A 27064-nucleotide genomic window follows, 5' to 3' on the forward strand; every position below is an offset into this window, starting at 1 on the left:
CATAACCTAATGTGAGATAAAATAATCCCACATTTTATCCCAAAATTGTTATTCTTAACCCACCAATCAAATGACCAAAGGTCATGTATCAGTCAATAGGCCAGCGATATAAGAAAAAGTAAAATGGAAAGGGAAAAGAAAACGATTATGTTAAAGGTTGACAATTTTACATTGCTCAAAGAATGTGCAAACAACAACTGTTGATAAAAATGATACAACATAGAAATAGGTCAACTGGCGAAACTTCCAACTCAGCTTTGATTTGAAGCCTAAGCCAGAGAAAGGGGAAGTTTGTAATATGGTTTAGGGACATTAACTGCTACCTGCAAAGAGGTCAATGCTGCCAATCTGAAACCTTGACGTTGCATTCCTGTCTCGAACTGCTAGAAACCTAAACCTGCCATTTCTAACAGTGATCAGAAATTGGACCCTATCATGAAGAAGTGAACTCTTATGAGCCTCCGATGAAACTTTACCTGAATGCATTTGCCAAATAGCCGGATGAACTGACTGTAAATGTTTTTCTTTGGAAACGTTTGTCAAACATCTGGGAAGTTCGTTTATCCAAGAGATGCCAACTGGAACCTCCATTTTCACTTCCTTCTAGCACCCTATAATGTAATGAATGAATATCAGCATTCAGTTTATATGCAATGATGGCAAGTTTTTCTATTGCATACTTCCAAAAGCTGACCAAGACTTTAGCTGATTCTTTAAAATAGTCAACAATCTAAACGAGTGAGCACCAAAGCTATAACAGCTTGGCAACTAATCAGACACCAGTTCTATTTTGAACTTACATATGAGGATAAGGAATTAAAGAGGAGAAATATCAGGCTTGTCAACTTCGTTTGGATAAGAAACCACACAATTTTATACAGAGGAATAGTTGAGGTGTGCATAGTAGCTCGGACACCACCGTAATTACAAATTAAAAAAACAACCGCCCTTCTAGTCAAACCATCTGCTTTCAGCAAGCAGCAGTTGCACTACTGCTACGCAACTTCAATTTCATCATGCCAATTTGTCATGCTTTCACCAACTTCAATCTTCTAGTTACCGGCAGTTGTTATCAAAAGCAAAAAGCGCAAATGCTCTAAGGCCTATTGGGAAGGAAAAGCATGCCCTCAGGACCATGATGATGATACTGAAGCACACATTAAGCGAAGCGAATCGCTCAACACGTTTTGAGCCTCACTTCAGGGCTTAAGCGCGCTTTAAGCGTGCCTTTGATAACACTAGTTACCAGGACTGCTAAGAGTGGGTTACACAACTAACTCAACCTTATCCCACCAGCTTCAGTTAATGAGTCCTGCACAGTATATATTTGATTCTATTTGGAGCCATTATAAAAATTTCACCATTTTTATTCTCAAGTCATGTGTAATATTTTCCTTGATTAAATCATTCCTACAAACTCTCAAGTCTTCCTCATCACACTCTATATCGGCTATTTTATTGTCATTCTGTTGGACTTACTTCCTATATGGCCTCAGATGATCCAGCACAAAGCCACAATTTTACAAAGAACAATTAATATTTGTTACATACTGTTTTCAGTTAGACAACACCAGCCCCGTTGAACAAACATTGCTATATGTGTCTCAGAAGCTGGAAACACGTAAAGTTACTTGCGGGATGGAAAAGATTTTTTCACAACTATACGTTGAAGCCAATATGTCATACCAGTCTTTTGGATCTCTCTCTGGAGCATCATTAGCAGACATTAACTCATATGTCACAAGCTCAACCATCTGGTTACCAGCTACTTGATATATGATCCAACAACCTATAAGGCAGAATACAAGTATCAGATAAAACAATAACCATAAAGAAAAAGAATAACTGAAAGAGAAATGCAGCACAGAATGAAGAGAGATGAAGATTGTCCCTGCTCATATCTGGTAGACAGTATGGAAAGAGAGGAACGGGAGATATTTTGAAGACAAGCAGAACGATTTACAGGATTTTGAGATGAATTGTTTAGCATTGTTTTTTTTTGTGTGTAAGCAGAAATTAATAGCTCAAACAAAAGACATATTTGATGTTCTAGATGATTTATAGGAATAGGTGATAGATGCAAATGTTGTAAGCTGTAATACTTTTGAAGGGGGACTACATTTTGTTGTAGTATACCTGTGGATATATAAACTATTGTTACCATTTTCAAAAAAAATAATAATATGTTTATCCCTTAAAAATTCACTGCATTTATTCATCTTTTCCATCTAATATAAATTCCTTTCTTTTAATTCCTTAATTTGAGATCCCTTTAGAGGTTGTTTAGATTGGGCACCTTCTTTATGTTCATAATTGGGGCCTTAAGAGACACCTTTCTTCACACAACATCATCAAATTTGAAGATGAGGACAGTTTGTTGATTGTAGTTGTATCATGAAATTCCAAGTGCTATTTCGTTTTCCTCATTTTGTTCTATCTAAATCTTTGTTGCCCTTACCTCATGAATTGGTAGTTGAAATATAGTGCAGATGAAGTTGCTTAGCGAAACAAATAAACAACCTGATTTCTTTTCCATTATTCTAATCTGCTGATAAATCATCTTTTCATCACAGGAATGACTATTGCAAAGATTGTATGAGTCCCTGTCATCTCGATGATGCCCTAAGTGCAATATTATCTGGAGGAAATCTTATCTTTTTGGTGCCTTCACTTGCTTATGAACATCAATAAACAAGTGATACCATGAAGCAATTCTGTAATTAGATACGTTTTCCATCTTTCTTTCTTTTCTTTTTTTTGATAAAGTAAGAGATTATCATTGCATGGGCATCAGGAAGATGCCAAGTTACAAAAGGTGTAACCTGCAGTACAGAAAGGTAAAAAAACATTTTCCATCTTTTTCCTCTTCTATATTCGCAACTTGCAACAATTACTTAAGAATGACTTATGCATTAATATGTAATGAGAAGCTAGTAACACATTCACACTTAAAATTATTTATGTAGAATATACTAAAACCTGGTTGATTGTATCCTCTTCACTTCATCCTCTTCCTGTCTTAAATGCTCCACTGGGGTTGGTGCATCAAGACATGGATATGGATGACAATTTTTTCACCAACTAGTAGAAAACATCCATCAGAATCAAGAAGATATCTCTTTAGTACAGTAATGTTCTTATAAAATTTAGTACTTATTGGCAATTTGTTTAGTTGGTCCAACTTGTACCCTGCAGTTAATGCAGAACAACTTCAGGACTTTATTAACTCACTAGTTCTGGCTTAGATAGTCTGTATAGTCAGCCAGAGATTATTTGTAAGCTCAAATGCCATATCTTGTAATTCTTGGATCTACTTGATGCTCTTATTAATACCACATAATCAAAAATAAATAAATTAGTAAAGTAATGTCTAGTGGTCATCAATATGATATTTATTATCTACATATACACCATTGAGATAACAGTGATCTCTTTGGACTTCGGGGCAAATCACGGGCTTCCTAAAAGAAATAAAGACTTACTGCAATTACTATTTGGGACCTACCCAGAAGAAGATGCATAAAGATGGTGTTGCACTACGAGCTACTTGTTATGTCAAAAAACATTTGGGAAAGAAGAAAAGCACAAACCCGAGGGTTTAGCATACCATTATTCAGCAGGCACCACTACATCAAAGTTTTTATATTAGCTTCTCATCGCTCTTTAGCTCTAAACTTTACAATAACTCCATCCATGAGTTACCTGATTTTCTATTTTACTGATTTTCTTTTCTCTTCTTTAAGGACCTCTTCAACCTAATGGAAAAACAACTAACTTTTTTTTTATTTTTATGAATAAAGGTAAATTTATTAAATAGAAGCTCAGTAGAAGGCTGGTACTGAGGCAAAATACAGAAGTTCTGCTGGATTTGAATTCCTCAAAGCTGTAAGAATTCCAAAAACTCCAGTATTACACCACTATCAGTAGAAATTCAGTATTACACCAAATTTCAACTAATATTTCAAAAATTCACTTCACATGCCACTCTAAATAGCAAGTTCTGGAGAAATCTTATTGAAGCTGCCAGATACTCATTCCATACAGACAGCTAAGAAACTTCACAGTTCACACACCTCAGAAGAAAATGATGCCCTTGGAACTTCACAGTTCACACACTTCAGAAGAAAATGATGCCCTTGGATTTTTAAGGCTTTGTAAGGTATTAAGACTTGGATGATCCTTACAGATATGTGAACTTAAAAACTAGAGAAAGGATGTCCTAAATTGAAGCTATAAAGGCAAAAGTTACGAACTATATCATGCACTACTCACCGTCATAGCAATACCTATTAACTTAATGGTGAACATAAAGAAGGAACATATCGAGAAGAACTGGAGAAATAACCTTATGCAGCTGACATAGATGAGAAACAACGATGCTATGCAAGAGTTACATTTTTGCTTAAGCATACCTGCTGCACCATTTGGTTCTTCCCACTTTGACATCCGTGTTCCATCAAATGCACATGTAGCCTGATGTATTCAAACAAGAGAATTAAGATTCTTCGCCAATATAACTATATCAGGAACTTCTCTTCCACATGACTAGAAGTTTTTTGCACGGAACATTTTTTACTATACAAGCCAATGTTACTTACAATTCCAAAAGGAAGCTCCTCCTCACTTGCAAGGACTAGACCAGAACATAATCTATTCAACTTAAGCAGTGGCCAAGAGAGGGACCTGCTGTCTAGTCTAGTATATTGTCCAATATTGTAAATCACATCATCTAGCGCATGGAACACGACAGGCAGAGCAACAGAAGTTTTAACAGGATCAGAAGCTAAACATATATCAATACTCCCATTAACACCTAACTCACTCTTTAAAGAAAGAGCATCGAGTAACTGGTCGAAAGATGCCAACATCTTACTGAAAATATCACCAGAACTACTTGAAACTGATTTCACAGAGGTTCTCCTGGTTCTGAAAGGTGAATTCTTTAGATCAATTAAAATCTTTCTGAAAATCTCAAGAATTTCAGCAGCTGTTTTTTTAGAGGGTGAGTACTCTATTAACTTCGAAAGAACAGGAGAAAAGGCACTGTAGATCTTTGTGACATGATCATCTATGCATCTGCGAACTGGGCAAGATGAAGAGCTTAGAGAGTTCTTTTCATCAGAGACAAATTCCGATCTTGCTATGCGCCACTCCTTGTCTCCGCTCAGTCTTCCAGGTAATGAGACTGAAGCGTCATCTTTACAATACAATTCTTGCTCAATGACATCCATTTCGGTCCTGTCCCGTTCTTCCAGTGCTGAGATCACTTCAGCAGATAATGTTTTCCGCAGTTCTCTAGTTATATCAGAGAGAACAGCTGCAAGAGAAGGCTCTGAAATGATGTTTCGCCGAGAAAGAACCTTCATGATCAAAAATATTATCTTACTTGCAGAAACTCATTATTACATACAAGTATCAATAAAGGCTCAACTATCAGTTTACCTTAGGCCACTTCTTGGTGTAACGCTTAGTGACATCATGCACGCCATCTTTTGCAATAGCAAACACATAGTTCAAACTTTTTTTCCATCTTCAGAGAAAGGTTGAAACACCAAAAATAAGAAGGTAGATCGGAAAAGGTTGAAACACTAAAAATAAGAAGGTAGATCGGAAAAGGTTGAAAAATAAGAAGGCAGTTACAAAAATAGTGTATGACATGAATGACAACTTGGAAACAACAGACACATGATGGGTTCTTAGTACCAGTGCAAATTTTTTCTCTCAAATAATTAATGAATATGTGAGGTACTAGCCAAAGTTCTCTAAAATATTTCATGAACATGTGAAGTACTATCCAAAATGAAAAGATTCCTAGTACTTAAATATAAGTAAGATATACTGAAATTTCCCATTGTTAAATTGAGCTTTGGGTCTGTTGTCACCAAGTTTCACACACTTTCACGATTTCAAAGCATGCTTCTTTTAAATTTTCAACAACTTCCAGACCATTACAGTGGCAGCGGATATTTACATGCCTGCAAAACTCCTAGGTTCTGGATTTACGGGCATTACATTATCTATACTATATTAAAAGCACAAAGTTCCTTAGCATAATGTCGTCTGCCTATTGTATCCTTAAAAATAGTTTTCTCATTGGGAAAATTGTCATTTAAGTTTTCCCATAATATTTAGGAGTTCTAGATCAACTAATTGTGTGCATTAAACCCTTCCTTAGTTAAACTACATAGAAAGTCCTAATATTAAATATCTTGTATAAATATTTGAATTATTTGAATTATTTAACATAACAATTTTGTAAAAGACAAGTAATAGGTAAAACATTATACTACACGCTTACATAGGTTCAAGCAATGAAGTAATGTGGTTCAACCAATGAAGTAATGTGTTGAAGGGGTTCTATTTCATTTGAGAATGAAATATTAGCTGCATCAGTTTCTTAATCTTACTTTATAGAAAAAGTAATAACGCAGCTATTACTTTTTGTAGGTTTGAATTATTTTCTCATAGAATTATAAATCAGTAATTCTATAAGATTTAATTATTTTGATAAAAGTAGAAAAGAGAATTAGAGAAAAATTAGGTAGGAAATTATAACTAAAATAGATAAATGTCGCTCGACACTCCTTTGATTTTATTTATTCTTAATTATAGAATTATAACCAGTCGTAGAATTAAAATCAATTGATTCTACGTATGTTAATTATCTTAGTGAAGATAAATAGAAAAAGACTTCCTGTCAAAATTATGTTGGAGTCTCGAGGTATACAATAGTATGTCCATTACCCTTTAATCAAACACTCCAATAAAATTTATGTACCAAAATGTATATGTATTCTAAAGAAATGCTATAATTAGATATAAATTATCCGAATATCCATAATTGCTATACTTTTTAACTCTATCAAATTCTAGAAATAATTTCAAAATGACACTTGACAATTGAACGTAAGGTATACATAGTTTAATAATAGGCGGAACCCATCGGTAGCCCCCTAAAGTTGGCACCAACTTTTACTTAGACACTTCAACTAGGCTTTCTTCATTTTAGACACCTCAAGTAAGGCCACAATGTGTCATTTTGACACTTTTTTGACAATCACCCAAATATATAAAGTGTGTGTAATGCACTCGCCGATGACGTGTCAAAAGTGGCGAATTAAACGAAGACACGTGGCATATATATATCAAAAATAATTCTCAAATAATGACTTTTGAATTAAAAAAATGACCAATAACTTGATAACATGTGACATTTTTTAATCCAAATAATAATTTTTTTTAAAAAAAGAAAAATCAACTTCTATTAACCCCCACCCCCCCACACCCTCCCAGTGGTCTCTCCAGCACCACCCACCCCTCCCATCGTCTTCTCCAACCCCACCCACCCCAATACCCCTCCCCCACCCCACCAGATCTTCATCTTTAGAAAAACTTTAAAATAAAGCAGTATAGACAAGGACTGAGGCATGGCTATGGAGTCTACAAATTATTCAATGGAGATATCTATAGTGGGGAATGGTGTAATGGGCAGAGTCACGAAATTGGGGTACAGATTTGCTCCGATGGCAGCTATTACATCGGTGAATTTAAATCCGGTGTAAAACACGGCCTCGACTGTTACCATTTCAGGTAAATTAAAAATTAATTTCTTCATTTGAACTTTCTTTGCTATAGAGTAGCTTCTTCGTATCTGAGAATTAGAATCCTTAGGGTCTTTTTGTTAGGATTCCGATTTTAAAAAATTTTGTCGATGTTTTTCAAATTATTTCGAGGATGAAGAAGGCAACAAAACAAAAAAAGGTGTTTAAGCTTGAGGAAATCTCGTGGAATTCGAATTCACTTTATATTTGGCTCAAATCTATTTCACCATGAATGAAAAATAATAGCTAAAAAATGGAGAAGAAGAAGAACAAGAAAAAAAATCATAAAAAAATATATTTTTTTAAAAAAACGCTCTTCACGCGCTTAAAATGGGTGCAACACACGCAATGTGCCAAGTCAGCACAAAGTGTCAAAATGACACATCGAGGCCTTACTTGAGGTATCTAAAATGAACAAAGCCTAGTTGAGGTGTGTAAGTGAAAGTTGGTGCCCACCGATGGGTTCTACTTTAATAATATTTGTATATATTTTTTAAGTTTTATACTTATTGATATGGAGTACACGCACGAAGTACGTACCCTAAAACTAGTATATGATAAGAAGGGAAGAGCAAATTTGTTGGCAATACATCACATCAAGAATTATGTGATTGCTACATTAGTTACAATAATAAATCACATCTACCAAGAGGGTAAATTGGCAAAGAGAAAATACCCCTTCTCATATAATAGAGGATTGTCATATATTCCTTCACAAGGATCAAGATGCATCCATCTGCACTATTTGGTCCAATCACTTCATGTTCTGGATCATTGCAACAAAGTTATTGAGCTAGCCCTGTGAATAAATATTACCTTCCCAGAGAGGGTGAAAAGCACTCTGTCCAGACATGATCTGTGAAGTCCAAAATCTGGAAAGTGAAACAACAAAAGGAGAAGATAAGCCAAACTACTACGTATGACAATTTGGACTTTCCAAAGGTAGAGGTTCCTTAAAGTTGTGTTCACCATCAGAAGTTCATTTTAGCACATAGATTTTCACCTATGTAAACACAACAAGCCATAGGGAAGAAATGCAGTGATGTGGCCATGGAAGATGGTTTCTTGCTAAAAGCAACATAATGCAGTAATGCCAAATAGATATAAGCTTGCAGAAAAACCTGAAAAGGATACAATCCTTGGCACTAAATAATGAAGAGTGAATAATTTAGCAATTCAGTCTGAAGCATATTTAACAATCCTTGGCACTAAATAATGAAGAGTGAATAATTTAGCAATTGAGTGTGAAGCATATTGAACTGCAGGTTTAGGTGAGAGTCCAGGGTTGCCACTCCTTGCACTAGATTTCTATGGGAGTTTGTTACACATTTTATTTGTTTATCTTTCCCTCTGGTAAAATTGATTGCATCTTTCCCTTCTATTATGTTCTTCTAATTTGGATATCTGAACAGAAAAATGAAAGATTAAATTCACCCAGACCCATATAAAGAGTAAAGAAGAGATGGCAGTATTCTCAAGTTAGTATCTTTGTAAAACTTCTCACACCAGTTCAGAAAGGATAAAAACAAAAAAGTGCTGGCATTTATTTTCTGAGGAAGTTGGTGACAAGATAATCGAAGCAAGTCTTTTGTGAATTTTGTTTTAGTACTCAATGGGCGGAAAGAGCTCTGGGCTTTTCTAAATCTCTTCACACACATATTCATCTATATGTGAATGGTTCTTCAATCAATTTAAAACGGCACTTTGTTGCTGCAGGTTCTTCAATGTTATTATTTGCATATTTGTCAATTACCTATTTTTATCATATGTACAAGGAGAAATTCACCAGTCACTAAAGCTTCCAGCGAAGAACAACTACAAAGGATTTATGAAAATTGAATCCACCATACAGTGCAATAGAGCGAAACGGCAATCACTTAACATGGTTGGCACCAAAATATGTTTTCTTGGAGAAGAAACTTACAAAACGAGAATCATAACCAAAAGCCCTACAATAGAGTGTGAAGCAGTTGGCCCACTCCCCGCACCGCCCCTTTCTCGTCTCTAGAAGCTGCATAAGTGTCGGTCAGAAATTGTGATACGAAATCTTCCAGTAGCAGATGTATCCAATACCTTCAATGGGTCATTGTATCTTGGGAAACGGGTGATATTGGAACACGAATTGCACCTGTAATCATTAGAGACAAATGTTATGAGAAAGCCATGTTTTGTCCTGGAAAACAAGATAGAGAGGAGGGGAAGCCCATATCCTTACAGAAAGAGAAAATTGTAATTCTTAAAAGATGTCAGAATAGAAATGCAGTTCCAAGAGATCATCGCATGTGCAAAATGATGGGGTGACAGAAAAATGAAAACTAAAGCCAAGCTAGTAACGCTTCTTTGCTTACAGTTGACAACCCAAATGATGCCTCCACTGAATGGCACTCACTTCTGACAATCGAGTAGAAAAAAAATTGCAAAACAGATACTAGTGGTGGACCTCTTGGTATAATTTTGGGTACCCTAAGAGACAGGATTTTTTTCTTTCCTTATAGCACACTGGTGTGCGTTACTAAAATAGGCAATGAATTCTTACATTTACCCCCTTTAGTCGTATTGAGCTAGCAATGGTCTCAAAAGATTTCAACTGAGAAAAAAAACAGCATAGAACCCTGAGAGACTATACTACATCACAGGAAATACACTTGGAGCAATAACTTATCAAACGAGCATGCTTTCAGTAAAAGTTGATAAAGGATTCCCGGAAGAAACTCACTTGCATTAATGTAGAAGCTTGTTACAAAAGTATACTTTTCTGTTTAGAACTACCAATTAGTTTTGAAAAACGGGGAAAAATGATGGATAATTTCCCTTAGAACCTATCTAACACCATATAGAATGTAGAAGACTATCTTTTCGAAACATACCAATAAAGTTCAACTCGAGAAGCACCATAAAGTGTTTCAGAGGAATTTGCAACCCCCATGCCTTGACTTCTGGTTTCATTACCACAGCTATCACAAGGAGGAGCATTCACCCACCTACAATAACAGCCAAAAAAAAAAAAGAGAGTACTGTCATTTAAGAGAGTAATCATTAGGCCTCTAAGGCCCAACATATCCCAAGATTGAATGTCGTTGAAACGCGGATGCTAAAATCAATGTACAATCATACTGTTTGGATAAGATGACTGCATCCAATAAAGGGTGCAAATAGCATAGGCAGAGAATACAATGAGAGGTCCTCTGAGATGGTTGACAACATATTACATAAACCTCCATATGCACCAATATGTAGGTGAAGTACCATGACAATTTGAGGATATAATTGGGGGAGTAACCCAAAATCACTTGGAAAGTGGTAAAAAAAAAGATGTACAAGATCTTTGAATCAATGCAAACTTAACTAGGTAGATCATAATACATGCAAAGGGTCCATAAATGTGACACCTAACTAGTTGCAAGTTAGGTTTAGGCGTTGTAAACTTACATTAGTAGAATTGTTTGTCGGGGTTATTGACTTATATGCCAATGTAGAGATAAGATCTTGATTTACAGAACCCCGAATTTATCCTAAAAACGTATTTAGTATCTTTATGAAAATGGCTTGATAGAGTGGGGATATAGAAAGTTCATATAGTTACAACAACTAGTTAGGGATTGACACATATAATTGATTGGTTGATTCTTCTTTTAAGAAAACGCAATTAGTTACAAACATACAACTGATATGTATCAAAAGCCATTTTAATAAAAGCAATTCCTTAATTAGGCAGGGAGAAAGAGAGGAGACAACTATAGAATTTAAGGGAAGTTATGTGACTCAGAAACAGACTTGCAAGACATAGTCGGGACTAATTCGCTGATTTCTCTAGAAGCAATGTTGGCAAGGAAAGAAATAGTCTCCCATCATCGCCTTTCCTATTCATCCTACCCATGTCGGGCATGAGCAACTTGTTGCAGACTGCTAAAGCAAATGGATGGATCAGAGGCTTTTTGGCAAACCCAAGCACACTAGACAGCTTAGAAATTACTCATTTACAATATGCAGATGACACTTTGGTTTTATGTGAGGCTTCCAAAGATCAAGTTCTTATCTTGAGAGTAATCTTCATTCTTTCTGAACCCATTTCAGGACTGCACATCAACTGGAGCAAGAGTTTTATTTATCCTATTCTAAGAGGTAGAATAGGAGCTCTACCCACTAACTATCTGGGTATGCCATAGGGGGCTAAAGCAAATCAAAAGGAATATGGAATGGAGAGCTAGACAAATGTGAAATAAGGCTAACTGGATGGAAGAGTCGATATATTTCTAAGAGGGGTTGACTGACTCTAATAAACAGTGTACTTGATGCCTTGCCAACATACATGACGTCTATCTTTCCTGCTCCTGCTAATGTGATAGATAAGATAGATGCTATAAGGAGAAACTTCTTCTAGCAAGGTAATGAAGATAAGAAGAAATTCCACCTAGCTAAATGGGAAATATTGACAAAAAGCAAGAAAGAAGGTGGAAGGGGAGTCAGAAACATGATGATTCACAGCAGAAGCTTGATGAAATGGTTGTGGAGATTCTCCACAGATGATAGTCAACCCTGGAAGAAGTTATTAAAGCTAGATATGGTGAAGAATGAAATTGGAAAACAAGGCAAGTAAACACCCCTTATGGATGCAGTATATGGAGAGCTACAAGAAATCTATGGCCAATTTTTCAATCAGGAGTGGGATTCAAAGTTAGGAATGGAAGGAAAATATCCTTTTGGAATGAAAACTGGATTGGGAGTACTAAACTGAAATACCTATTTCCCAGAATTACACAACCTATGCCAACAACAGCAAGCATCAGTGGCTGACATGTGGACAGGACAAGGATGGAATCTCAGTTTTAGAAGAATCTTAAATGATTGGGAGAGTGATAAGGTAGCAGAGTTCTTCCATATTCTATCCCACTTCAATGGTCTCTCCGTAAGGAGGACAGTCTGATATGGCAGGGTGACAACAAAGGGAAGTTGTCTGTAGATTCTGCTTACAGAGATCTCAGTTCATGCAACAATCATGTGGTCTCTTTGCCATGAAAGATGATCTGGAAAGTCAAAGTACCTTATAAGGTAGCATAATTCACCTGGCAATTGACCAAAGAAAAAGTTCTCACATGAAAAGTTGATCAAGAGAGGTATACAACTATGCTCCAGATGCTACCTTTGTAATGAACTGGTACAGACAATTAGCCATCTTTTCTTGCATTGTAAATGGACAGATTAGCTTAGGAAAATCTTCATCAACCTGAGCGTCTGATTAGCTAGTTGGTGAGACAATAGGTTACCAAGGCGATGATCAATAGCTGGTACGAGAGGATGATAGGAGGCAGCAGTGGGGAATTTTCCCTTCTTCCTTTTTGCGTATGGCTTCACCACTCCCTTTGGCAGCATCCACTAATTCGGAATTTAATTTGAAAGCCATATTTCGACCTGGACGTTTTTTTGAGATGCCGCTAATAACCAACGAATGGAAAGTGCTTTTCTTTGTGTGGATCCTAAGAAATAGGGAACTTGATGAATCGATCCACCTACACGTCTTGCTTTTGCTGTTATATCGGGAGTTACTCCACGTATTGCTTGACGTAAAACGGACAGTGGAAAGATAAAATGGTGATGCCAGGAAGAATCAAAGAAATGTTAAACTGGTGGAACAGTGATGCAATGCAGCTAGCAGAGAAGAGAGATGGAAGATTGTCCCAACTTGTATTTGGTGATCTGTCTGAACAGAAAGGAATCAGAGATGTTTTGAGGGCAAGGAATGCAGCACTCAAAAGTTTAAAACAAACTGTCTAGGTCTATTATTTTTGGTGTAAACAAAATCTGTTAGGACAAACTGAAGTTATTTCAGATGTTTTTTTTTTTGGGAAATGAGAAATCCATGTTTTTGCCTGCACTTGTGCCTAACCCACATATTGCTTGTTGCGCTCTTACCACTAAACCAAATCCCTTGGAGCCATCAAGTGAAAAAATTTTACGGTAAAATGCTTACAGACAATATTAGTCAAGTTATTGGGTGAAGTATGTTCAGAACAGCCCGTCAGCAAGGAGATATGATGTCATTGACTGTAGCCATGAATAGGGTCATGGTCCTTGGCCAGCTAAGTACTCAAGCAACAGAGTGAAGATATTATTAAAAAAATATCTAAATGGCTTCCCACTTAAACCACCAAGAACTTGTCAGATGAGGTGAAATCATTTAGTTTCACACTGAATTGTGAAGTCAAGGTCCCAGTTATCATAGGTTTTGTCTTTGACAAAAACTAAAAAAAGAATAGCAAAAAAACACATGCAAATGTGCAGGAAGAACACTTCGATTAAACATAAAATATAGATGATTTAGGGGCTCATAATGTACGAACCCATATTAGTTCCAGTACTGCATTTTCAGCATTATAGATACACATAACAACGTCGGTGCATGGAAGTAGAACGAAGTGAAAATTTATTCAGTCCTTAGTGAAGAAAATTTAAATTAGCAGCAAAGGCAAGAAATTACCTAAATGACTGCTTAAACCAGAATAGCAGCTGTAGTAGGAAAGCATTATCTTGTTCAACTTTTGTTGGTTTGTAGTTTCCCTCCTAAGCATATATTGTACAGATGTCAGAAATTCTGGCTGATGTCAAACCACAAATTCTCATATTCAGACCAAATCAAAGCTCCCACTCTAACAAGCTATGCCAAGTAAGAAGTATAGAACATTTTGTGTTGATTTACGATTTGTATAAATATAACTTGTTCTTGTTGCTAATGCTACTATATCTTTTTTCTTTTAACTCCATTTTAAGAAATCTATTTATTCAGTAAAGCTATATGGTCTGAGGCCCTAATAACACATTCACACTGATTTCACAATCATCTTCTTATCAGTAACCAAATTCAGATGCAAACTCAATTTTATTTTATTTTTGGAAAGGTAAGTAAGAACATTAACTCAATATTCGTAAGGAAACAGGAAAAGAGAAAAGAAGCCAAAATATTAAAAGATACACATGAATCAATTCATCAAAGTTTATCAAAGACAACAGATCAAGCAACATTGGTTTCTTACAAATTTTATCTCTTAAACACCAGAAGAGATGGTAATATCTATGTTTCCCACTCTTGAGAAGGTTTCATTAACTGAAAGAAAGCAAGGGAAGTAAATCTTATTACATGACGAATACATGCTCAATATCTCATTCTATTCCCGAAAAAAGAAAAAACTCATTCTTGACTTGTTCGAGGTTAAATATTATATATGTTGAGCACAGTTCCCAATTTGTTGCACAACAAATAACCAGAAAGATAATAGTACTAACCCTTCCCAAAGAAATCAATGCTTTCTCCTCAAGGTTGTCCACAGGCACCGTCTTTCGAGCCATCTCTTGCCGATGCGGATCTTCATACTACAACATGAGGAAAGATATTTGTTATCCATCAACAGAAATAATTTTTTTGCATTCCACCTTTTCAAACTAAAAGTCAATGATGAGTTTCTCCATCCATCTCATGCCCAGTAATAAGTGAAAAGTGAGATTAAGGATATGATATTATAATTTACACACTTCACTCATATTGGAAGAAAAAAATATCAAATTGATTATAGGATTTTGTGTGCACAATTGGTATTGTAAAGGGACATCAAGAAGCATACAAAAGTTGAATCATAAAAGAAACTTGAATTCTTGAAACATCGAAAAACTGCTGAGAGTAGTATATCCAAACTTTTTTAAAAAATAATTTATGTATTATGTCATGCTGTGTTGGGCTTTTGAAGTAGAATACCTAAAGAATGTCTCTTACTCCATCTGCTAAAAGGGGAGAAACAACTATGGAACACAAGTTAAGATGGACAAAAGAAAATCAGCCACAAGAAGATATACCATTTGAACTTGATCAACATATGGCCGTATCCTCTGTTCAACTTGCTCCTTATTTTCACTAGAAACAAATTGCTGCATCATAAGAGCTTCTTCTTCTGCCTAGATGCACAATCACATGAAAATAACTGAGTGTTGTCCACATATAATGATAATAACAAGTTAGCTCTTGTCTTTTAATGGTAAAGTAAATGCAAAAAGAAAGGTTTTCTATAAACTCCAACTAAATTCGGCATACAACTAACATTAGTCTAAGATGAAAAAAAATGAAGGGTCAGTTGTACCGTTTCCACCCACAATAAGTTCCTAATTGCCGTTGATAAGGCATGCTAGTTAAATATCACTACATAAATAAGATTACCCTAATTTAAGGAAAAAATAATCATAAAAATGAAAAAGAATGCAAATTCTTTAGCTTTCTTTAATTCCTAGCTAAAAATTAAGTAATTTCACTATGTTTAGAAGAAAAAAAAAACTCATCTTGAAATAACAAAAAAAGAACTTGATACTTTGCTTAATTTTAATCGTTTCACACTGCCGATGTGAAGTTCTTCAAAAGTTGGGATTTTCATTATAATTTGATAAACCAAAGGATTCAAGACAGTAAGATTTACCCATAGATTACAACAACATATCCAGTGTAATTTCATAGATTAAAGTCACTAAATCAAGACGGAAAGTCCAAATCTTAGTTGCTGCAAAGAAATTACTTCCAACTTTAAGCTCCAGTTGATTTTAGCTCACACTCTTATGTTTCCTTAAGTGGAACTTTGCATAAAGTTAAGATCGCTGGGGTGAGTAGAAATGAATTGTTTTTCATAAATAGTAAGATTCCATTTTATTTGTCTGCCACCCCCACCCCCCACCCCCGATCTTCGGCCCGAGCTGTATGAGGCAAAAACTCGTCCCACGTACGGTTTGGAGGCCGATGGGTGCAACCTCGGGCTCGGGAATGTGCGGACATGCTTCTAGCCTTTCGAAAATGTCCATCTCCCTTCTTTTGAGTCTACGCGCTTCTGCTTAGTATGTCGTTGCTTACCTCGAGCATCCCACTACTATCATCACATTCATTTTTGTAATATTTATTCAAAGTGAAAAACATAGCTGAACTCTACTTTTATTGCAATTACATTAGCAATTCAAGAAAACCATCTGACATCAAATAACACAAACGTTTCGCAAGTTAAACCAAAATGTATGCAGAACCTGAATAAGGCGAGCCAACTCTTCATCCGACATTGCCAGTTTTTCTAACTTCTCTTTCTCCTCGGCTGCTATTTCCTCCTCAACTCCATCAATTGATACCAACCGAAGCTTATCCGATATTGAAGCGAGATCAGACTCGTCGGATACAATTTGATCATCTCTTCCCACTATCTTCTCATCAATTCAATTTCAACAGATCAAATTCTCAAATTCACAATCATTTCATTTTCAACAAATCATATACTCAATTTCACTAGCATATTCATGCAAAACACAAATCATATGGACACATTCATCTCACTGCACCTCTTCAATTCAATTTTTTAATCAAGTTTATTAAATGAACAACTTGTGCTCAGAATGGTATGGTATAATCTTATCATCTCTCCTCTGAATATCTTCACATTCCATTTTTATAAATAACAAAATCAACTTTAAATACATACTTCTCTTTAAAATTCAATTTATAAAGAGCTCATCTATAATTGACCCTAGAATCGAGATAAGAATTATCAATATAATCTGATCGTTATTCCTCCCAATATCATCTCATCACTTTCAGTTTTAGCAAATCGAACACTTAAATACACACAACAAGAGATCACGATCATTCAGTGGCCAATTTACACCAAATCAACGCTAAAATTCACAAGCAAATGCAATTCATCACATTTTATACCTTTTGTTGATCGGGCGGAACAGAAGTGAGTGAGAAAAGCTGGTACTTCAAAACCTGGAAAAACGAAGAAAGAAGAAGAAAAAGTTTGTAAATGAAACGGAAGATGGATCTGAAGAGAGAATGAGAGGATGTGGAAGAAGAGGACTTCGAAGCCATCATCAGTGTCGTAGTCTACGTCGAAGGTAGAGTCGTTATGACTGACGGCGAATCTTCGAGCAACCATTCTTTTGAAAACTTGGTTCAATTTGCTTCGTTACTGATTTTGGAATTCGATTCCCTTCTTGATCTTGATGACGATGAGTAATTAGTTTCTGGAAATATTGAACTCCAACGCGTTTCACCTTTTGTCTTGAAAATCAAGATTCTCCCTAAAATCTCTTAATTCTGTCTTAAATAAAAATCAAATTCTTATTCTAACTTTAGATTATACAACATTATCTTACGATTACACCTTCCCTTCATTTCTGTTATTTAACTTCCTTTATACCTACCCAATCGGTATTGTTTATATTTCCTCCCTTCCCCATTTTATTTTATTTTTTTTTCAAAAGCATCCTCTCTTCACTTTTACTCATTTACTATTTTAAAAAATAAATTTTCACTTTCGATGTATCAAAAATTAAATAGATTATTTTTTTTATATTACCCTTAGGGTCTATTTGAAAAGTCACATTATAATTAAAATTTAGTGTAACTAAACTCCTTGTTATATTTGATAGATCAAGTAATTATTTGGCAAGAGAGAAATTGAATGTAATTGAAGGGATAATTACACTCTTCATTTCCCAAGAAAGGGTAAGAAATTAGTCTAATTACACCATAAAACTTTTTTAAAATTTTCTTTTATTATATTTATATTTTTTTTATTTTTTTTTTATTTATTTCTTTTAGGTAAGAAATTGGTGAAATTATGCCATGTAATTACATGAATTTTTTTTATTAATATTTATATTTTTTTATTTTAATTTATTTTTTATTTCTTTTAATTTTTAAAAAATATTTTTATTTTCTAAAAATGTATTTTTTATTTTTTATTATTTATATTTCATTTCCTCCTCATTCTCAACATTTACTTTTTCATGTTATTTTATTTATTTATTCTATTTTTTTATTTGCATAATTTTATTAGTATTTCAATTTTTAAATTAAAGTAGAATTCATTATTAAATAAAGTTATAGACTTATATTTTCCTTTGCTTTTAAATCATATTTGTATACGTTGTGTTGAAATTTGATATGAGAATATTATGTTAAATTTTTTGTTTTGAATTTAGAATTTATATCATATTTTCAATTTCATTTATTTTAGTAGTATTGATTTGATATTTCACATTGCAAACTATTTATTTTTTAGTTAAAACTTGATAGATTATTTTTTGTCAAATGTTTTACTAATTTTATGACATTATATTTATAATATTTACATTTTTGTCAAACATACATTTCATGATGTTCATAAAATCTTATACTTTTAGTTTTTATGATTAAATTAGTTAAAATATACTAATTTAAAAAATATAAATAAATTTATTTTTTTATAATATTAGTTAAGAACATATATTTATTAATTAATATATATCTTAAGTATTTAATTTTAATATCATTTACAAAGGTCCTTATTTGTCTAATATAATTTTTAAATTTTAAATGATTAACTTTTATTTTTAAAATTTAATATTACCTTATGATTACACTTGTGCAACCAAATAATACATTTGTACTGGCAAACAAACAGGTCCTTGTAATTACTAGGTTGGTAATTACTATACTAATAATTACATCAATTCCAATTACTAGATGGTTTTTCAAACAGATCCTAAATATTAATTACTTATTTTTCAAATCATTCTCTAAGATCTAATATTAAATATCAATTAATAGAGACAGTTAAGGTTGGGCATAGTATGGTATGGTACGGTATTTGAAACTTCGGTATGGTAATTTTAATATTCGATTTAAAAATTATTATACCATTACCATACCAATTTAATTCGATACAGAGCCTGTTTGGATAGGCTTAAAAATGACTTTTATGTATGAAGTGCTTTTAAAACTTTTAAGTGCTGAAAGTTATTTTTATAAATAAGCAGTTGAGTGTTTGGATAAAAGTGTTTATGGTGAAAATAAGTTGTTGATGTGTTTGGCAAATAAATGTTGTTAAGCACTTATTTTTTGTCAAAATGACTGAAATACCCTTAAAGCTGTTAACGCCATAATAAGTTGATTTAAAAAATTTTTAAACTCTAAAGTTGATTTAAATCAAAAGTAATTTATATTGTAAAATCACTTCCACTATAAAATATTTATTTAAGTTATTTTTTTATAAATACATGTTACTTAAGGGGGTGCATGAGCTAAAAGAGACACTTATTTTGGAATGAAGAGTTGTACATTAATTATGAGAATATTAATTAAACCATTCTTCTTCCTCCAACAGATATATTCTATGTTAATGGTGAAGAGTGAATTTTACAAGATTTAATGATACGTTTTGGCACTAATAATAAATGTTGAGTTCTTCGCTGTAGAGCGTGTTTTTGGCTACTGTATTGTTCCTGAAAATTTCTTCTCGTGTATAGTCTTTAAAAAATATTTATTTATAAAATCTTGTGAATACAAATTTATACCACTATGTTATTCACTATCACCACACAACTACCAATTACCTCCACTACTTGGCATTTCCACCACTGTCACCACCATAAATTGGCCTCTACCAACAAGTACTTATTCACCTCCACTGCCAATCAATATCCACAACTAATCACCATACATCGATCACCAACCTTCATTATACAACATCTTAATAATCATTATTAGATTTTAAATATAGACGTGACTTTTTGGAGAGATACACAATAAATACTTTACACTTTAACTAACCTATTTTAAGTGTTCTCTTTTTCTTAGTCACATGTCACAACCTCTTTTACCAATTCTGTAGAACTAATTATTTCATACTCAATTGAACCTCTTTATCACATTCATTGTTGAGTTTTCTTTTTCAAATAGTCCCTTGAATATGGAATTTACTCTAGTGGTGGAATACACTGAAATGTTAATACTTTGCACTTTATATGTTTAGTCAATTTTAAAAACAAATAAAGCCTTAGTTTTTCTTGTTTCAAGCAGTGTTTTAAAAAGCACGTGTGTCAAAGATGGAGAATTTGACACAAAATAAAAAGTGCTAATACAATCGAAAGCACTCCACTATAAATACAAGAAGTGAAAAATATTTATTTAATACAAGCATCAAGCATTAGAAATGTAACTAGCAATCATATCACGAAACCCCATCCAATTGACATCATTTTGTTCTCCTACATCTTCGACATGTACATTGTTAGATCTTGAAGTTGTGTTAATATCATTAGAATCAACCGATGGATTATAGCTCTCATTCTCGGTTGTTTGGAATGCATCATCCACATTGCATTTTTTTCTAATATAATTGTGAATGGCCATAGTAGCAAGTACGATGTCCCTTTATGTGTCAATGTGATAGTATGGCATGTCTCTCAAAATAGACCATCTTGCTTTTCAAACGTCAAATGTGCGCTCTACTACATTTCTACAAGAAGAATGTAAATAGTTAAATTTCTCAATGCGTCCTCTTGGCTCTTGCAATTGTCGAGTTATATCGCGGCGAAATTCAGCTAGTGATATCTTACATTATTTTCTTTGTATGGAGCCATGTATCCTTTCATGTGTGAATATCCAGCATCAACTAGATAATATTCATTTTTGTGTGGATGTGGAAAGTTGAGCTCTTCTCTACGAAGGGCCTCAGCAAATATACGACTATCGTGAGCTGCTCCTTCCCACCCAGCCCATGCAAATGTAAAACACGTATTAAAATCAACAACGGCGAGAATATTTTGAGTCGGATAACCTTTACGTCCAATATATGGTATCTCTTGACCTTGCGGTAATCTAGCTTTAACATGTGTGTCATCAATTGCTCCAATACAATCCTACAAGAAGTGAATGTAAAATAAGAAACTTGGGATCCATTTTTTTCTCATTGAATTCTGAGGTGCAAGAAACTATCATAAAGCTTTTGTTATATAAGGGTAGTAAAGATATAATGCAGAATAACAAATTATCATAAATGGGTTACTTACTTTAAAGAAAGGGAGATATCTTTGTTGACATAGCTTGTGAACATCACAATCATCATTATAATTTGGATGTGGTTGAATAATATCTCTTGCAAGCTTGCAAACGGCTTTTAAAACACTATGAAAGTGTCTATGAATTGTGTCTCCAAAATGTTGGAAGATATCTTGTAACATTCGATTTCCAACTCCATGTGCACAAGTCATTAAGAATATGCCTAACATTTCATGTATAGACATTCCACGAGTGGGTTTAAGCCCATATTTATCAGTTAGGTCATTGGATAGATTAATAAACACCGCCTTTTTCAGTCGAAAATTTTCATAACAATGAGTCTCATTTCCTCGTAATATCTCTTGGATAAACTCATTTCCAGAGCGCATTGATGTACGACAAGGTTCTTTGCATAAGTATTTTTCACAATACATCAAAATGTATTTACTTGTTATACTCTCTCGGAATCTCTTCTAGTTCTTGATCTTCGTCATCTAACAAATCACTTAAATGAGGAGATATCATATTGCTAATATCCTAACTCTCCATTTAACTGAAAATGGGAATAACTCAAATTAGTAAAGAATGAAAGTTTTTCCAACAACCCAATTTTAATATTTTTTAGAAACTCCATTGTTTCAATGAACTCATATCTATCTTCGGAAAATCACATTGTAAATCTCAAATTACTATTCCATCAAAGAAAAACAACCACAACAATACATAAAGTTCCCACATTTATTAAAGACAACACAACAACAATAACGATAAGGTCTAAGGATACAACCATAACGTCAACACAACATTAACAATACATAAAGTTTACACGTACAATCATAAGATTTAGGGATACAACCGCAATGTCTAAACAACAAGCAATAAGTAAAGTTTACACGCACAATCATAATGTTCGAATATTAAATAATAAAAACATTTAACCATAGCAACGCAATCAACCCATTTTCTCAAGGTGTAACTGATAGTTCTACTCCAACCAAAATTTCCGAGCTTCATCAGTTTCCATCTTAAGAAATAGTTGACGTACATCCTTCTTAAGAAACATGTTGCAAACATAGTTGTACTTTCTACTCCTAGGAGGAATATCAGAAAAATTTGCCAACATATTCATACATGTATCGATGACGGAATTATCTACCGAAGATGATGTAGCAGTATTTTTACTAGACATAAACTCCACTAAAGAGTGTATATCCTCTCTCAATGATGCCACACCAGATTTTGCCTTATTTTTTTTGACTTGATTGCTAGTGCCAGTATCATCAATTGAACCTCGTCTTTTAAGTGACGGCTTAGGAAACATAATAGAATCCACATTCTGTATATCATCACTTTCATCATTCCCTTTATCATTAGAATTGATAAAATGTTCTTTGTCATAGCCACCAATATTATTTGTTCCTTATTCATCAAGATCATCTTCGATGCCAGACATTTGTTTTTGATTCGTTGTACGTGCTCTTTCTCCAGTAGCAACAATATCAAAAAAAAACGCATCATAGCTGTCACGCCCCGGGAGGGTACCCTAGACGTGACCGGCACTTGAAAGCCATTTCTGACCTTCAAGCGAACCACCTAATTCAGTCACCTCATCATTCAATCACAATCACCCAAAGGAGGGGTCAATCATAGCATATAATTCATATTGCAGGGCCGAAGGCCAAACATATTCAAGTCCAACAAAACAAGTAAAATAGGACTCCTCAAAATAACAGTCCAACCTTCCCACACTTTAGTCTATGAAGCCTCTATCAAAGTCTAGAAGGTGCCGATGACAAGTCCATGGCTACCAACACTCAAAATAAAAGGAATGACAACAAAACTGTACAAGAAGGCTCAATATCCTCCGGGAACTAGAAGGACTCACCAACTAGCTGAAAGTGTATGTAGATCTTCAACGGAGCGCCGGTTGATGATCTCTAGTATCTATCTTTGCATCATGAAACAATGCAAGCTAAATGGCGTCAGTACATAGAATGTACGAGTATGTAAAATGGCCGAATACAACGAACATCAGAGAAGAATTTATCAACTCTGGAGCTCAACTCAAAAGGAATAACAACTCAATCAAATGTCCTAAGTCTAAACAAGAATATGATTTAGACGGGACCAATCACATACAATTCAATTCAATCTGACTCAGAGTACTATCAAGACCTATTTGGGAGTTTCTCTTAACCGACAACCATCACTTATGAGCCAGTAAAAGTACAACAAACCGACGTTGTTGCCGCGTCCGTTCATACTTTGCCAGGGTATGAACGAATCAACAAATCATGGATCCAATCCAACCAGGTCCTATAATGTCAAGACAAATCTCTCGGGGAAGCATCCGACTTTAACGGTTCCATCCCCCCTACATTTGGTGACGCAGTTATTAGGTTCAAGTATGGACTATACTCTTACCCAATTCGGTGCTCGATACTCCTCCCAAGACTCAATGCTCATAAAACTCCATCCAATCAACTCAATCAAATCACATCGACAAGTCTCATTACAACCTTGTCAACTCATCAACTCTATCACAATCAAATCTCTTCTAATCATACTATCCGATCAATCTCAATCATATCTTCAAAAGAAATTTAAATGCACATATATAGCAACATCTAGATATAATCAATCATTCCCTCCATCCATATGAGAAATCTTTGAGACTCATCACAATTTCAAGACTTTAAATTTACATTTTTATAATAAGCAACATTTTTAAGAAAATAACATCCTTTATCAAAATCTACATAGTCAAGAAGATCAATAGAACACATTTAACAACTCATTTTCATCAACTCATTTTGGAAACTTCTTAATTCAACAACATCAATACCTATAGAATCAAATAAATAGGGGACAAAACTCATTTAAACTTAGACCACACCAAGAACTTCATTTTCATGAACATCTATCCTCAAAGAAAGAATAGGGAACATGGGTGGAATCAACCCATGTTTTGGATAGCCTTACATACCTTAGTGAAGACTTGAAGAAAACCTTGTGGTTGGGTCTTCAATGGAGGACTCAAATCTTGAAGCTTTTGGACTCCTTTTTGTTGGAAATGGACAAGAAGAAGAAGAGAGAGAGAAGCTAGGGCTTTTTAGAGAGAGGGTGAGGTTGCAAAATGTGTTCCCAAAAGACCAAGGGTAACATATATATAATTTGGGTAAGTTCCCAAATTACCCCTCCTCAAAAGTTCTGAAAATAGGCTAAAAACGTACCTGGCGCAATAGTGGCGCGTCGCGCCATTGCAGCGCCAGGCTGAATACGCCTAAAACCTGCACACCTCGTAGTGGCGCGCCGCGCCAGAGACCAAACTACTGAGGTATGTTTCTGGCGTGATAGTGGCGCGTCGCGCCCTTACAGCGCCAAGGCCATATTTTCTGGGTTCTGGAAATTTGGCTTGAAAAAACCTGCACAACTTTTAGTGGCATGCCGCGCTAGAGCCCAAACTACTGAGGCATGTTTCTGGCACGATAGTGGCGCGTCATGCCACTACGGCGCCAAGCCCAGTTTTCCTGCAATTGCAACCCAGGCTTGAAAATCTCTGTTGTGCTAGTTCATCTTAGGATCGTCATACCTCTCGACTCCGAACTCTAAAAGTTTTATTCTTGGTGGCGTTGGAAAGAAGACTCAACGACCTTTGATTTGATGGGTCATGGGCCCCCAAATTGTCGTCTTTTCAAAAGATAGGGTCGTTAGAAGTCGACCCCTTATGCGAACTCCTACCCAAACTTAGCCACGACGAATCTTTTGGATTTAATTTGATTCTAGGGGTCCTTCATGACCCCACCTCACCTCTAACGCTGCTCAAATTCTCAAAGACTCATGCATACGCTTCTCAATACTCGAGTTCAACCCTACCCGTATACAAGAAGGATTTGAATTTTAAGGGAAAATGTTTTAGGGGTGTGATACCATATAAGTGAAAGATCTATTTTCCTGAACTTATGGTATCGGTCATCCTCCTGTAACAAAAAAATCAAAACTACTTTAAACTAACCAAGCAATTTAACAATGAAAGAAAAAAGAAAGACATATAGAAAAATGTAAGAGATGTACCTTAATTTTTCACTCTCACCGATCATCATCTGGCATAATTATATTTTTTGTGGCATTCCATCCTAAACCTGTCTCCACTCTCATCAACTTCTTAAAAAGAATCCCATCTTTTTCATATTATCCCAATGATTTTTCATTTATTTTTTATCATAGTTTCTTCCCATGGCTCTATTGAATTCTTCAACAACATTATTCCATCCATCTCTATTTAAATGAGTGTGTGGTCTACGTCCTTGTCTAATCTCATTTTCATACAAATCTATAAATTTAATGTTGGCATCATCATCCCACTTAGCATTACTTCGTGCTTTACTAGTTTCCGACATGATTCAATGTAAAAAATCTGAAGAAAGGAGAAATAAACGTTCATGAACTTTGCAACATCAAAAGAAGAAGTGGAAGCAGCAACCGCAACGGTCATATTTAAGTTGTGTCATCAATCCCATTCAATCCAACATAACTGATAATTAAGTCATATGACTAAGAATATCATCCATGTGGTCAAGTTCAACCTTTGTTAGAATAATTTGAAGACTATCAGAATCATATGTTTCATTGTGTTAATACCTTAAAACTAAGAAATGGAATGGAGAATAATCAAAAGAAAGGGAATAAAAATCTTTACATCACCAAGTTCAATATCTCAAAGCATTATCAACAGGTTTACAAACATCCAAAATAATTCAAATTTACTAGAGAGATACTTCTGCATGTTAACAACAATTTTCACATGTTATCTTTTATCATCAGAGGTATTTAATTGAAGCCAGAGCATACAGAAATGTAGAACTTTCAAAATAATTTATCTTTACCAGCAAAAAACCGGAGACTAGCCAAACACTGCTAATTAATATAGCGACATTTAACAGTCTGATTATAGACTACACATCACCTTTAGAAATCCTGCTCTCAAGGTTCACAAAGACATCCTGCTATCTCTCTCTCCCTAAAACTGCTCAAAAACTCAACAACATTAGGAAAAGTTAATTAGAGTATCAAATAATAGAAGTTCCATACAGATTTGACGAGACTCATCAATCAAGAACTAACAAAGACCAAAAAGGGTGCTAAAAAAACTTACTCAAATTGTCACCAAGATTGAAAGTATGTTTAGCAGCCCAAGCAGAGTAATTAGATGAAGCCTTTTTGGTGGCAATGTTGTAGAACCAACCAGCTGGACCACTGGGTTTGGAGGTTGCGCTGTTGTAGAAGATGATGAACAGAGATCGTGGAGGCTGCGTTATTGCTGAAGAAATGAGGAACAAATGTGAATTTTAAGGCTTTAGCTGAGAGGGTACTTTGAAAATTAAAATAAAATATAAGAGATATTAAATAATTTTCATGGTCAACAAAAATGGCTTTAAGCCCTCCCCAAAAAAGTTACGATTTTCAAGTTTTCATTTTTGGGTGATTTTAAAAACTTTATGACTTAAATTTAGCATTTTAAAATGGTAACCAAACACCACAATAAGCTAAAAAAGGCTTATGAGCCCGTTTGGATGGGCTTTAGCTTTTGGACGTGTTTGCCTAATGCTAACTTTAAACCATAAAG

General features: G+C 34.6%; 2 protein-coding genes and 1 pseudogene across 3 annotated transcripts; all 3 read right to left on the minus strand.

Moving 5' to 3' along the window:
* Positions 1-109: 109 nt before the first annotated feature.
* On the minus strand, positions 110-17789 carry LOC129886321 (peptide-N(4)-(N-acetyl-beta-glucosaminyl)asparagine amidase). 2 transcript variants are annotated; one of them, XM_055960968.1, is made up of 17 exons: positions 17471-17788; positions 17326-17379; positions 16647-16817; positions 15444-15542; positions 14880-14966; positions 14077-14159; positions 10469-10582; positions 9675-9729; positions 9526-9612; positions 8418-8473; positions 8278-8337; positions 5443-5530; positions 4599-5360; positions 4413-4473; positions 1687-1789; positions 477-611; positions 110-397 (listed from the first exon to the last, which is right to left on the minus strand). In XM_055960968.1, the coding sequence occupies exons 1-17, from the start codon at positions 17546-17548 to the stop codon at positions 313-315; spliced, it is 2178 nt and encodes a 725-aa protein (XP_055816943.1). In that variant the 5' UTR covers positions 17549-17788; the 3' UTR covers positions 110-312. The 2 variants fall into 2 exon arrangements, with proteins under 2 accessions (XP_055816943.1, XP_055816942.1); XM_055960967.1 differs by having other exon boundaries at positions 17326-17789.
* A 3192-nt stretch (positions 17790-20981) lies between these two features.
* On the minus strand, positions 20982-21827 carry LOC129884013 (uncharacterized). The gene is made up of 2 exons (XM_055958397.1): positions 21450-21827; positions 20982-21299 (listed from the first exon to the last, which is right to left on the minus strand). Exons 1-2 carry the CDS (start codon positions 21825-21827, stop codon positions 20982-20984), a joined length of 696 nt encoding a protein of 231 aa, XP_055814372.1.
* A 563-nt stretch (positions 21828-22390) lies between these two features.
* LOC129884014 (L10-interacting MYB domain-containing protein-like) lies at positions 22391-25838 on the minus strand (annotated as a pseudogene).
* Between the last annotated feature and the right edge of the window lie 1226 nt (positions 25839-27064).

This window comes from Solanum dulcamara, chromosome 4, assembly GCF_947179165.1.
Source record: "Solanum dulcamara chromosome 4, daSolDulc1.2, whole genome shotgun sequence".
Taxonomy (NCBI): Eukaryota; Viridiplantae; Streptophyta; class Magnoliopsida; order Solanales; family Solanaceae; genus Solanum; species Solanum dulcamara.